This window comes from Chamaea fasciata, unplaced genomic scaffold, assembly GCF_029207755.1.
Source record: "Chamaea fasciata isolate MVZ Bird 193981 ecotype frontalis unplaced genomic scaffold, bChaFas1.0.hap1 SCAF_14, whole genome shotgun sequence".
Taxonomy (NCBI): domain Eukaryota; kingdom Metazoa; phylum Chordata; class Aves; order Passeriformes; family Sylviidae; genus Chamaea; species Chamaea fasciata.
Window position 1 is genome coordinate 12935226 of NW_027094099.1, and position 13395 is coordinate 12948620.

A 13395-nucleotide genomic window follows, 5' to 3' on the forward strand; every position below is an offset into this window, starting at 1 on the left:
CTTCTGTCCAGTGCAGAGGGTGTTACAGGACTGTCAGTCAAAGGAAGAAGTAGGGGTAGCTACCAGAAATAGGCAGGGAAGGGGGGGGACATAAAGCTTCCCACTGTATAAGCAGTGGTGATGCACTGGCAGATGTCCTAAAACCTTCACCAACACCCAGAAACCAAAAGTGTTAAGGAGTGGCCTTTACAGAGGACACAGCCTTGATTTTAAATCAGGGTAAGAGAAAGATTTATTCTTGTTTTCTGACTCTCGATTCACCCACATACTCTTTCCTGAATTGCAGAAGGACCACAGATCTCTTGGCAATCTTACTTTTCAATTTGTTCTACCATCTTCGGGTGACGTGGGCACCTCTGCATTGATGCAATGGACAGCCTGTAGTGGAGAACAGAAGTGTTTGGTTTTCTGTGTGCTAGACCAATCTGCCAGCACAGCCTGGCACCTCTCCTTTGCCTGGTTGGTTGCTGTGCTGGGCACAGACACCAGCTCAGCCTTGCTGTAAGCACATCACACACCCCTTCCCCAGCCAGCTGCCGGCAGACTCAGAGAGTTCATCTTGGCAGTTTCTGGCTGACCTGCTATCCTCTCCTTAAAAAGCAGAACATTAAGTCCCTAGTGCAGCCGTATTTCTGGAGCGAAGGGAAAACTCTTCTATGGAAGAGCTTCTCTTCCCCACTGGCAAATCTGTGACAGCTCAAGGAACTTCCCTTTAAGATCACCTACCCTCCCTTCAAATTCAGAGCTGGACTAAAGTAGATTTGTCTGAATCTTGTTTTTTCCTGTCAAATGTAACTCACTAGGCTTTTCTAAGCAGAGCGATTTCTTTCAAAACCTGCTGTATGCCACTCAGCCCCATCAAGGAGGTTCACTGCCTTGTTGCTATGGCACCCTTTCTCTAAAGAGGCAGAAAATAGTTAACTATGCAATTTAAGAAACTACAGAGGAATGACAGAATGAGAAATAATAGAAAGGAAGATTCTGCATTTGCAATAGAACTGCTAGCTGCTCTAAAATACACCACGTTTACAGGTGAAGTACTCAGCCAGAGCACATTGGATAGGGCCAGGGCATCTCTGGCAGCAGGGACTTCAGTGAGATGCCCTTTGCTAGGCACTGTGCCTCTGCCATCCAGCAAATCAATCCTGTAGTCAGTTACTGCTGTTACCTTCCCTGCTTAATGCTCCTGACATATTTCCTTGGCAGAAATTCTGGATGGAGCTGGACAGCGATAATACATCACAGACCCACAACAAGCTCCTGCTGCTTGTGGATACAGAAGTACAGCTCAAGATTTAAGTGCTTTACATCTCCTTGACAGCATTTCATTATTCCTTGCGCCTATAACCCCTGCTTGCTTTCCCCAGGACCCCAGAAAATCCAGTTTGTGGTGCACAAGGCAGGGCCAAAGACTGCAAGCATCAAACCTGGCACGATCCCAGCAGCCCCTTTAGAAAGAGTGGTGCTTTCCTTTGCCAAGAGCAGTGGCAGGTCAGTACAGCTTGGGTGCAACAAAGCACTGCAACAGATCTTTGCCAGGAACGGATCCAGGCTGGTGCTCTGTGAACAGGTGCCTCCCACAGGGGACATGTAGCTCTATGAGCCAGGGGGAAGGAAAGAGTTACCCCATGCCTTGTTTCCCAATGTGAGCAGTGAGACAAAGAGGGAAGGAAGATGATCTGACTCTGTGCAGTTGTTTACTACAAATGACTACATGGAGATCGAGATCTCAGGCTTCCCTTCTGCCTGACAAGGGCACTAATGGCATGGAGGGCTAGACAAGAGCCACATATGGTGGTAAGAGGAAGAGAGCAGTCGAAAGGCAGTAATAAGCCAAAATACTTGTGGGAACACAGCAGGAATGGCTGTCAAAAGACCAACATTTTAATCAACAAACTTTGCAGACAAGAGGCTTCCTACTAAGGGAATACACCGATTCCCTGCTTTCACCAGCAGCTTCTACCTCCTGCATTTTTAAGGCTCAGCATGGTCTCTCCAAGCTTCCCTCAACAAGTATTTCCAGGGAGGGTGGCCTTCCAGCATCTGTCACAGGAGCAATATTCAGCTCAGTCCCTGAAGAACTGATATTGGAAGGTGTGTGTCCCTTGCAATGCCCCTCAGACTCTCCTGGCTTTCCGTGGGCGGCAGCCGTTGTGGGGGACAGGGCTGTTGTCGGTGATGGAGATGACCTCCAGACCTCCCATCGTCAGCCCCTTGATGGCAGCCTGCAAACAGACAGCAATGACAGTCATCAACACACACAGCAGCAGAGAAGGGAAAAAGCTCAGGGCAGAACAGTTTCGTCCCCCGTCTGAAAATCAGCATTGTTCCAATGCTTCTCACTTTGTAATTCTTAAAAATAAGTAACTCACATCAGAAAACCCAGTTTAAACTTATTTGCTCCAGTCCCTTCTTAAGCATTCCCATTGATTTTCCTATTTTAGCCATAAGAAGTCCCAAATACAGCTTTTATTCTCCTTCCAAAATGGTATTATTCTAAAATTTTAATGACTCTAAAAATTCATTAATGGGCACTTGGGTGAGGAATCCTTTATATCAGCTTCAGAAAAACCAAGTTAATTGAGACCAGGCTGAGTTCAGAAAACATCCGTGATAGCTGAGAAAATAAAGTATGGAAAAGAAATTCCAACACCTACTTTGCGTCCTGGTCCCAGTCCTTTCACTATGACTCGTACGTGCAATACACCCTTCCCACGTGCTTTCTGTGGAAAGAACAACTGGTTAGTGTTCTCTTGGACATAAACTCTGGCTCCCCTGGTGTTTTTCATTTTCATATTAGTATTTAAATAAAAGTAAACATTAGGTAGTAATGGATACAGGAGGTATGTATGGGGATCATTTCAGAGACACTAAGAGCAAAGGAGGCTGGGGTATGGCCATGGCAGTTCAAGAGAACTTCTGTGCCAGACTGTCAGCTCTGCACACAGAGAAAGCTCTCAAATCAAACTATCTCTGACCTAAAGTCAGGGCAGAAAAGGACATATCCATGGATACGTGACTGAAGTGGCAAGGGACTAACAAGGACTAACTCTAAGCTGTTTTCCCTTCTCTAATGTGGCGACTTCACCCCTGTGAGAAGTAGATTCTTTCTGGAGGGTAAATGAGAAGAGCAGGCAAGCTTTAGATTTGCTGTGCAGGAGTCCACACCTCCAGTGCAAAAATTCTAGGGGCTTGCAAATTGGAAATGAAGAACTGCTGTACAGCACAGCCCTGCTGCCACCACGTGGAGGGAGCTCCTCTGGCTCTCCTTCTCACTGTGTTCTGGTGCAATTAACGTACTAACTACTTCAACAGTGACAGAATAAATCTGTCCAAGCACAACTACACAGCTATTACGAGGCTCCAACGAGCACAGATTAATAGTGAAGATGTTCTTATATCCCTCTGAGTCAACCACAATAAGCTGTTGGCCAGCAGTGGCATCAAACTCCTCTGGCATGAAAGGCTGGAGTGAGTTCCACCTAATTTAGGATAAGGATTTTCAGTTTAACCTTGCCTCATTCTGCAGTAATGAGGACTGTGACACAGCCAGCCTCATCTCCTCTACCTGGACACCCAGATGGGTTTTTTTTAGAAAGAGTTACAATAAACCATATGCAGCTAGAAACTACAGGTGTAAGAACATCACTTTCTCTGGCTGGAGCTCAGTTCTGTGCCAGAGAGCAGACATGAAACATCCAGACAATAACTACAGTTACTTCTCAGTCTCCTACGGTGCAAAACTTGAACTGCTGCTGATTCAGGGGCTACATTCCCCAAATGACTGAGAAATGTTCACTTAGGAAAACAGGTGGCTATGCAGACCAGTGCTAGGAAAGGACAGGCTCTGAGTTACAACCACACATTTCCAATCACAACCTGCACAGCTCAGCTCATGCTCAGGGCATTTCTAACAGCTCTTTCAAACACACTTTGTCTGTGTGCAAATGTAACTTGGGACACTGCTGCAGCACCACAAACAGCTCTGCAGTGCTGCCTGCGAGGCAGGCCTGTGCCCAGGTGCGGGGACAGGCAGTCAGAGCTCCCCACTGGAGGAGGGATCACGGACTCACCACGGCAGCTGCCATGGCCGCGGTCTGCGCTGCGACTGCCGTGCCCTTCTTGGCATTCTGGAATCCCTCCGTGCCGCAGGACGTGCGGGAGAACGGCTGGTTGTCAAAGCCCACCACCTGGATGTGGGTGCTGCAGAAGGACAGGGGCAAAGGGAAGAAGAAAGCTGGAACAAAGCTTTATTCTGCAGTTTATCACCTTACTGGCATAGCTGACTGCAGGATTTGTGTCTCCCTTTCAAAGTATCCCACTGCAGAGACCACCCAGCAGTGTGACCTTCTGGTCACCTTACAGACTCGGGCAGAACCTTTCTCGAGAAGGTGTGCTTAATCTAAGTACACCTCAGACCCCACTCAGCCATTCCAGACCCACCTCTCACTGCATTTTATCTCTTCCATTAAAAAAAAAAAAAAAAGCACAAACCGCTTCTAGAACTTGAAAGAGCCTTAAGCAGCAACGTTTCACAGGAGGAATCACTGATGAAACACAACTGTCTCTCGTGGAGAATATAATAATTTTTTCAACACCCGTACAGGAATAGTGCTGGAGCAGTGGGCTGGAAGTAACCTGCTGGTAAACCTATCAGCATCTGATTATTCGTATCGGAATGTAATCAAAATGTATAAAAACAATCTCCTTGCTTTTAAGACACTCCAAGGAGAGTTATTCTCCCTGATCACTGAAGTTTAAATCAGTATCATCTTCCCAGCCATGAACACCACTCCCCTGGCTGTTTTTCTCTAAGCCTTCAGATCAGAACGATGACAAGCCAAACCCGGGGTTCTAAGCTTTTATTTCACACGAGAGCAGGACTGGAGCAGCTCATTTTCTTACTTGTTGTACGTTGCTTTGATGTGAGCTATCGGGACCTCTTCATAAACCTTGCCATCCCATCTCATGGAGTTCCTCTGCAGGATTAAAGAGCTGAGGAGCAAAACAAGAGTTATCAGGCCTCGCTCTTTAAATATCACGAAGTTTCATTTCATATCGGGAAATAAAGAAGGGATCAAGCCTCCGAAAAACACAAGCTGCGTTTCTGATTGAGTCAAGTGGCTCCCTCCCCTTCCTCGACTGAAAACCCACCGAAGGCGATAAAACCTCGCAGCAAGCGGCAGATGGCAGCGCCCTCCCGGCGCGGCCTGGCCTCGACTCTCACCTCTGCTCGGTCGCGCTCTGCTTCTCCGTCTCCTTGGCAGCCGCCCCCGGCACGTCCTGCAGCCTCGGGGGGCCGGTGCGGAGCGCGCGGCACAGGGCGGCGGCGCGGCCCCTGAGGGAGACAACGGCCGGTGAGCGCCGGGGGCGTGTGGAGATCGGGTCCAGCCATAGAGGGAGGCCCCCAGCGGCCACCCGGCGGCGAAGGGGACCCTTCCCGCCGTCCCCTCGCTGTCCCCCGCTCCCCAGAGCCCGTCCCGCCCTGTCCGCTCACCCCCAGCCCAGCAGGCGTTGCCCGGCGACCGCCATAGCCGCGCTCATGGCGGCGGCTCCGACCGGCGGCGGGGAGCGGCCGACGCGGGGCACGACGGGAGCGAGGAGGGGACATGGCGGGGCATTGTGGGGCGCGGGCCATGGCGGCGCCCCTGCGGCAGCGGGCGGCGGCCGGCGCTCGGGGGGTTTGTAGCGCTGCCGCGCAGCGCCCGTGGAAGCTTTTTGGGGCGATGTGCTTGTTGAGACTTCCCCGAATCACGCAGCCTCTGGAAAAGGTGGAGGAAGAGATGGCGGCGCTCATGGAGCAGGTAGAGTGGGAGGTGTGTGTGTCTGCCTGGGGGTGTTGCTGGCGTAATGGCGCCCTCAGGCATGAGGGCAGAGGAACATCAGGGGCTGGTGGCCTTGCACACGCCGTCTGTGATGTTGCTCCCCGGGTGCTCTGCGAATTTGCACCGCATCTCGTGGGCGTTGCTGGTGTTCCCCTGGTCTTTCTCCATGGTGTTGGTGTCCCTGTCACACGCTCCTGCTGCAAGCAGGGAAGCCCTGCTCTGCCTCAGGAGATTCCCATTGCCGTATGTTTGCTGAGTTGGAAATAATTCTGCTTGCTAATACCTATACTGCCGGTGGCTTAAGAATTTTGTATGTTGCTCTTCTAGATAGAGCTGGAGAAGAGCCACTATTCAGATCATGAAATCCGTAAGCTGGAGGAGGAGGAGCAGCTCAAGAAGAAGAAGGAAAGCTTGTATGATGAAGATGAAGCACGTGGCAAGACGGTCATCATGGCTCAAGACCTGGAGGAGAAGTGGGAACAGAAGTTTCTGCAGTTCAAAGCTGCCCCACGGATAACAGGTGCAGCCTGGAGTTTGTGGTGGATGAGTACACCTGGATTGTTTGCCGGAGTGCAATTCAGTAGAAGGAAGGGATTTTTGGGTCTCTTTTCTGTTTGTTTTAAAGAGAGTCTTGAGTCTGTGGCAGCACATATGCAGTTAACTGTCTGACAGGGAAATCAGTGTTCCCATGCTGCAGAAATGTGTGTGTTCACCAGGGCAAAATGATGAGAATAGATGTGATTTCCAGACAAGAGAAATGTTTGGTCATTTACTTCCCAAGCTCTGCTTAGTGCTCTTGTAGATTTTTGTGAAGGTGGAGATCCAGGTTGCTTCTTATAGAGTCCTTCTGGAAAGGAAAACAGCAGCTCAATCCTGCAATGGTTTCCAGAGTGACTGAGAGCATTCCTGTCTAGATTTTTGTCTTATTCCATGTATCCACCTTTGTGTATTGTCGCTGGGTGTGAGGCACAGAGGGTTGATAGTCCAGGGGATCAGAACATGCTGCCGGGAGACTTTGTTTCCAGCACGTGTTGGTTTTTGGCAGATGCTGATAAAAACAACGATCGAACATCGTTGAACAGGAAGCTGGACAGCAACCTGATGCTTCTGGTGAAACAGAAAATCGGGAACCAGGAGCTGTGGCTCCTGCCTCAAGTGGAGTGGCAGCCTGGAGAGACGCTACGGAGCACGGCTGAGCGAGCCATGGCTACATTTTTGGGTGTGTAGCTTACCCTCCCTCTTGCTTTCCCAGTGATTTTCTTCCAGTGCCCTGTCTGAGGGATATTTACCACCTGCTGTAGTGAAATCTTCTCCCATCTGCTGGGAAAAGGCATGTTATGGCAGAGGGCTGGCACACGGGGAGCTGGGATGTCTGGCTGCCAGCAGCAGCAGTGCCATCTCTGGGCCACCATGGTCTGATTTTGGGGTATCCCCAGACATGCTTTAATGTTTGGGGTTGCTTTGGGCTTCTCTTTCCCTCTTGTTGCCCTGTAGTAGCTTCTGTGGCAGATGGGTGATGATGGCAAACACGTGTCCTTGCTTTTCATTCTGGATTGGCAAAGCTGGATACCCTCTCCTTCCCATTCTCCCTCTCCCACTCTTAGAGGACTCTCTGGTCTCCAAATAAGCTGTTTTTTCATGAGAAAAAACCAGTTTTTTCACAGTGAAAAAATTCTGCCAAAGAGGGAACAGTCAGTCTGAATCACATACAAGGAATGGCTTATGCTGCATTTTTGTTATGCAGGGAGAAGTTATTGTTGTTCTGTGTTCTTATGTTTTACTGTCTTTCTCTTTCATTGCTGGCTTCTTGCAGGAGATCACATTCAAGCCAAAGTCCTGGGGAATGCACCATATGGGATTTACAAGTATAAATTCCCCAGGGCCATCAGAACTGAGAATAACGTGGGAGCCAAAGTCTTCTTCTTCAAAGCCTTTCTCCAAAGCAGTGATTTGTCCCAGGCAGGGCTGAAGGCAGATCACCTGTGGGTCACAAAGAAGGAGCTGGGAGATTACCTGAAGTCGGAATACCTGAAAAAAGTCAATCGATTCCTCCTGGACTTGTGAGCAATGGCCTGTGCTCCAGCAGATGGGGAAGATGTGGGATGTGGCTCCAGGGAGGAGCACAGCTGCTGCTTTGCATGGTCTGTGTGTATGAGATGTTCACTTGGGCTCTGGAGGATAATTTGCCTTTGCCTTATTTCCCAGTTCTCTTCACTGGCCCTGTACTGAATAAATATTAAAATCTATACTCGGAAGTGAAGCTTTCCTGAGGGAGTTCTTTGCTCTTGTTGAATTCTCCTCCTCCACATCTTCTGGAAATTCATGCTGTGATCCTTACCTCTCCCAGGAGTGTGGTTCCCTAGGGCTGTGGTACCCAGAAGGTTTGCATTCCTCTCCTATCTGTGTGTCCAGGTGGAACACCAGCCAGGACAAGGTGGGTTTCTGGGGAGATGTAAGCAGGGATATTCACAGGTTATTAACTTTTAGCCTTAGCTGCCTCTGCCCTGGAGTCTGTGATGCACAGTGGCCGTGGAGGACACGGATCCATGAGGAATAGGCAGCTGCCTTCCCATCACACTGCCTCTCTGTGAGCCTCCGGTTACAGCAATAGACACTGAAGGAGGATAACAGCAACAGCAGCTGCTTTCTGTCTGGGCTGGGAGGGTCACTTTTCCTGGGAGGAGAAGGTGCTTTAGCACTGCTGCCTCATGGGAGCAGCCTCAAAGGTGTCTCTAGGGAGTTCTTGGCTCCCATTCCCACTGCATCAGGCCAGCACTGCTAACCAGCACCACTGGGTCTTCCTCAGGTAGCCTGACCCTATTACCCCAATTTCTTTATTAGAAGATCTATCCTGGGCTTATGTGGTGCTGTCTGGGCCCTCTGGGGCTGGTTCTGTTGTTGGAGGTTTCTTGTGGTTGTAGATGTTGCTGTTCAGTAGTCAGGAGTGCTGCTGGACCTCAGGGAATGAGCTTCCCCCAGCAGCAGGGAGAGAGGGAGGAAATAACTGTCGTTAATCATCCGGAGAGAGTTCGGCCTCCAGAGGTGGAACTGGAGATTGCTGGATGTATTTTATCAATCCTTTGGGAGCTGTTGAGCTCCAGGCCTCAAATTAAAGTTATCCTTAATCACTCTGCAAGCCATTGGGGTGGAGGGTAGCACAGCAACCTTCTATTTTCTAATGCTGGACAGTTTGGGAGCTGCAGGTTTGCCATAAATTACCAACAAAATTTGGTTCCTGGAAGCGTCCTCAGGGGCCTGGCGAGGAGGCTGAGTCTGCAGCAGAGAGCAGTGGCAAAGAGGAAATAAATGTGGAGCAGAACATGTGCCTGAAAGACTGCAGATTTTTGGTTGCTCTCTGAGGTCAGCACTGATAAGGGAGGCCTGTTGCCTTCTCCAGGACTGGAAGCTCCTGCAGCAGGGGGAGGTGAATCCTTCCCCTCAGGCTGTGCCCCTCCTGTGGGCAGTCAGTACAGGTTTCCTCTGCATTCTTGTTTCAGGCTATCACTGGCTCCCAAAGATGCAGCAGAGCTCTTGTGGCCACTGGCTTAAAGCATGCCCTTGAAGAGTCTGCCCTGTTTCCCATACCAAGGCAGGTTTTGTATTGCTGGGACAAAACTTTCAAAGCATTGAAAATGCTGTTTAATCTGTGCTTGCTCCCAAAAGACAGAGCACAAATGAAAGGAAAGGATGTACTGAAACCTTGCTGATCTTCAGACCCAGGCAGTTCCTATTCTGGATTACTTAAGCTGCAAGTCTTTGGGCATTGTTTGTGCTGAGAGACATGTAGCTCCTTCAGCAGTGGAAAGGTCACAATCAACGGCATCTTTCATTTTTTAATATTTTTTCCTTGTCCTCAGACCTTCTTACACGCCTCCTGTGTGGTCTCTTTTCTTCCCCAGCCTTGGGGAGAGGGAAGGCAGGAGGATTCTAGAGGATGGTTTGAATCTTCTCATTTCCTCTACTCCCAAACTCCTGCAGTAGGTTACTGAGGCTGTTCTTTTCCTTTGGGAACTTGGTGGCTGCAGGCTGTCTTTCCACTCAGTATGAACCTATTCCCATACTCAGAGCTGCAGAACTCTTGAGCAGGCTGGTGGGATGTATTTTGCAGGTAACTGCTGAAAGGGCAGCACAAAGCTTGAGAACCTTTTCTGAGAGGGCAGAAGAAACTTGTGGAGTGGTGGCTGTGTGAGAGCTGCTGCAGCCAGGTGTTCCTCCTGCAGTCCAGCACAAAGAGCAGGGGGAGCATTTTACTTTTATTGAACATGAAACACAGAACTCCTCTGCAACATGATGGAGAGCCACCAGAGTGTTTGTCTGGGTGTTGAGGGGGGCTGAAGCTTGTTTGCATCCAAACCCTGGAGGGTTTTTCTCACCTTGACAAAGGCCCCCTCACATGAGATCTCTGCCAGAACCTGAGGCCACAGCAAGTGCCTGGGAAAGAAACTAAGTCTGCTGTGGCTCTTCAGTGCATGGCACTGTGAGATCAGTTGAAGAGCTCTCCTGTGAAGTGTGCACTGGAGAGAGGAATTTTGGCAAGGACCTGTAACTCCTCACTTTGAGAGCAGCAATGTGAGGCTTATCTAAGCAGTGCAAGGTAAGATCTGTGCTGCTGTTACCCATTCCTGACTCTGCACACTGGAGAGGAGGCTCCTGACTGCTCAGGCTGCAGAGCCTTTCTGCTCCTCAAAGCCATTTTTGGTATAGGATGCTTCCATTCTTGACAGTCATACACATAAAAACCTCATCCTTTCCCTCTCCAAGGGGGAAGGAAGCATCTTAGGATGTCCTGACCCTGGTGTGATGCAGTCCAGTAGCAGACACAAGTGGAAGGAGCAGTTGCATTCTAAAGCAGTGGCATCTAAGCCATTGCTTAAGCCACCATGTTAGAAGAGAGAGCTGAAGGTTTTTATGGCAAGTTGATACTAGCACTTCTCTCCAGTGGAGGAGAAAGGACAAGTCCTAATAAAAACACTTGTCAGCTTCACAGATGCAGTTTTCCTTTACTTCTACAAAATTGTACCCTAGCTGATATCCCTCCTTGTCTGTGTAAGTTTTGGGGGTTGATGCTCTCTAAGCAATTTTTTTTTTAATATGTTTAGTGATAACAGTGTGAACTGCTCAGAACCTCACACTTTCTCACATAATGGGAAGCTGCTGTCTGTTGCTCCTTCTGGCTGGCCCCAAGCAATGAAAGGCTTCAAAATTGGGAGATAAATACATACAGAGCTAGGAGAGACCTTTGGAGGCACAGGCTACACCTCTTCCTGCTCTCTGAAAACCTGTAGGAGGAGAGATGCTATTCCCCCAAATACAACCATGAGCAGGGAGGGCTCCTGGGGTGCAGATAGCATCCTGAGGCATCCCTGACTGCTGGGTAAGGGGTGAACTGGCTCAGGGAGGATGGGAATTGTGCTGTCCCAGCTGGTGCAGCCTTTGGGCTCACTCCCTGTCCTGGAGGACGAAGCATTTCCATCAGCATCAGTCCCTTTGCCTTCATGTTCAGGCTCCCATTTTTGTGTTGGAAGGGATCTGTCTCCTTGAAAGGAATTTTTCTGCAGGTGCTGCCCTTTTCTGCTGTGCTCTGCTGCCTGCAGGGGATGCAGCATGGGCTGCTCTGCTCATGACAGCCCAGAGACCCAGCACAAAGTTGTGTGGGAAATCTGCTTGAGGTCACCAGTGACACGAGTGGACTAGATCCCATCCTTTTGTTTTTGAGGATACCTTTTTCCTCCCTTTTCTTGTGAAACCCCTGTGAGTTTCCCCGTGTGTTGGAAAGATACTGAGTGGGGCAGTCAGGAGGCAAGGCTTGAGTCAATCTCTGCAAAAGTAAGAATGGATGTAAAAGGAGGGGTGCTGCTGGAAAACTTGTACTTAAGGTCAAATTTCCCCAGAAGCTTTGTTGATACTACCCAGTCCTTGACATCAATGCCTCAAAAGGGAAAGCCAGGAATTTTTGAGGTGAGTGTGAAATGCTGACAGCAGGAACCCCCTTCAGGTAGTTCCAGCTACAGCTTTGCTGTCAAGGCTACTTTCCCCTAACAGATCTTGTGGGGTATAAAATCCTTTGTCAGGACTTCATAGGCAATGCTGGAAGACCCAGGGGCATTTTTCAATTGAATTATGAAGGATCTTTCAGCAATATTAAAATGAATCTTCAAAACCGAGGCACAGCAACGAAGCCTTTATGGAGGAAAAGCAAGGCTTTAGGACTCACCATCACAGCCCACTCCACGAGCAGGACTGCGTGCTGCCAGCAACTGGCTCTTTACCTGGCTGCTGAACATCCAATTTCATAATTAACTGATGCAAAAGTTGAGGAAAAGATTTTTCAGTTAACAGTTTGAAGTTTAAGCTGAACCCTGTTGGAGCTTAAGGTGAGAGCTAATGTTGAAGGAAGATCATCTTCGGAGGGGCTGCTCTTCCTCTCAGGGATCTGGGCAGAGGGAGACTGGGGACATCATGCCATGAGGCATGGGCCAGCACTGCTGCTGCCTGCCTGCTTTCTGCTCTCTCTCATCTATCAAAGTAATTATACCCACTACATTTCTCCTTTCAGGTTTTACCCTCCCAAATGTTATTCCTCAGCATTAAACCTGTGGGGTGAGTGAATTATTGGAGGAAAAAACTAGATATAATCCAGGTTTAATGGGCACATGGAAAAAAAACACTGGGTTTGGAGGGTGGCTCAGCCAGCATCCTGCTTCTGCAGGCAAATAGAAATTTATCTTGATGTGTGTATATATCTAGTTTCGTGATCTGTGAGCTCTTAATAATTGGTTTGGTGACCTGCCGGCAGTGTTCTCTCTCTGTAGAGCTTTCCCCAGTCCCCAGTTAATATAATGGGTCACAGATCCCATTTGCTTTTGAATTCTGAGTAATCCTTTTGTTAATGTCGCCTGTTGCTTTTCTGGACGCATTGGAGGAAACCGGACCCGTGTGCTAATCAATAACTGAGGTTCTGCGCGTTCGGAAGGCGCTGCCCCGCCTGCCCTTTCCAAATGCCCGGTGCAGCCCGTTTGTGTCACACCCAAAGCGCCCCTCTGCAGAACAGCAATTGCTGCCCAAGCTGTGCTGCTACCAACTGGTACAGACTGCAAATGTTGGGTGAGCTTGAGGAAAGCGGGATCTGATGGGGAGAAGGCAACCAAGCCATGAGGGGTTTGGTGAGGAGGGAAATCGGGTCTTCAGGGTGTGGAGGGGCAGTGAGTCCCGCATTTCAGGGGGTGGGGCAGGTGACTGCTGGGGGTGGCACCCATGGGGACTATTCAGTCTCTGCTCCACCAGCACTCACAGCTCAACGTCCAGTCTTGTCCCTCCTTAGGGAGTGTGGTGCAGCAGACGGTGCCTTCCACTGGAATGCTGGAGGCTCCTGGGTTAGCAGGGGCAGGAGGCAGTGAGCAAGATGGGCATTACCTGGCCCAGATCTTTCTGCATTTCATATCCGTTAATTTTCTCTGCCTGCAAACAGGATTATGGTTCTCTATACCTGTTCTGCCTGTTCTCTCCTGCCCTTGTGGGTAGGTAGTTATCTGAGCCCTTTCAGAGGAACAAGAAGCTGCCAGACACCCCC

At 49.5% G+C, this 13395-nt stretch overlaps 2 protein-coding genes across 2 annotated transcripts; one reads left to right on the top strand and one right to left on the bottom strand.

Annotated features, from left to right (window-relative positions):
- Positions 1–1839: 1839 nt before the first annotated feature.
- On the bottom strand, positions 1840–5601 carry MRPS11 (mitochondrial ribosomal protein S11). The gene is made up of 6 exons (XM_066196024.1): positions 5498–5601; positions 5228–5338; positions 4906–4995; positions 4074–4203; positions 2658–2723; positions 1840–2225 (listed from the first exon to the last, which is right to left on the bottom strand). Exons 1-6 carry the CDS (start codon positions 5542–5544, stop codon positions 2118–2120), a joined length of 552 nt encoding a protein of 183 aa, XP_066052121.1. The 5' UTR covers positions 5545–5601; the 3' UTR covers positions 1840–2117.
- On the top strand, positions 5594–8085 carry MRPL46 (mitochondrial ribosomal protein L46). The gene is made up of 4 exons (XM_066196022.1): positions 5594–5804; positions 6153–6345; positions 6871–7044; positions 7639–8085. The coding sequence occupies exons 1-4, from the start codon at positions 5610–5612 to the stop codon at positions 7887–7889; spliced, it is 813 nt and encodes a 270-aa protein (XP_066052119.1). The 5' UTR covers positions 5594–5609; the 3' UTR covers positions 7890–8085.
- The last annotated feature ends 5310 nt before the right edge of the window (positions 8086–13395 follow it).

Bases quoted from the DNA above. Each gene is read 5' to 3' on its own strand.
- MRPS11 (XM_066196024.1), bottom strand. From the start codon at position 5,544: ATGAGCGCGGCTATGGCGGTCGCCGGGCAACGCCTGCTGGGCTGGGG. The intron at 5,339-5,497 runs GTGAGCGGACAG...TGTCTCCCTCAG, and splicing joins CAACGCCTGCTGGGCTGGGG to GGGCCGCGCCGCCGCCCTGT. The intron at 2,724-4,073 runs GTGAGTCCGTGA...TTCTTTCCACAG, and splicing joins CGGCCATGGCAGCTGCCGTG to AAAGCACGTGGGAAGGGTGT.
- MRPL46 (XM_066196022.1), top strand. From the start codon at position 5,610: ATGGCGGGGCATTGTGGGGCGCGGGCCATGGCGGCGCCCCTGCGGCAG. The intron at 5,805-6,152 runs GTAGAGTGGGAG...TTGCTCTTCTAG, and splicing joins TGGCGGCGCTCATGGAGCAG to ATAGAGCTGGAGAAGAGCCA. The intron at 6,346-6,870 runs GTGCAGCCTGGA...GGTTTTTGGCAG, and splicing joins AGCTGCCCCACGGATAACAG to ATGCTGATAAAAACAACGAT.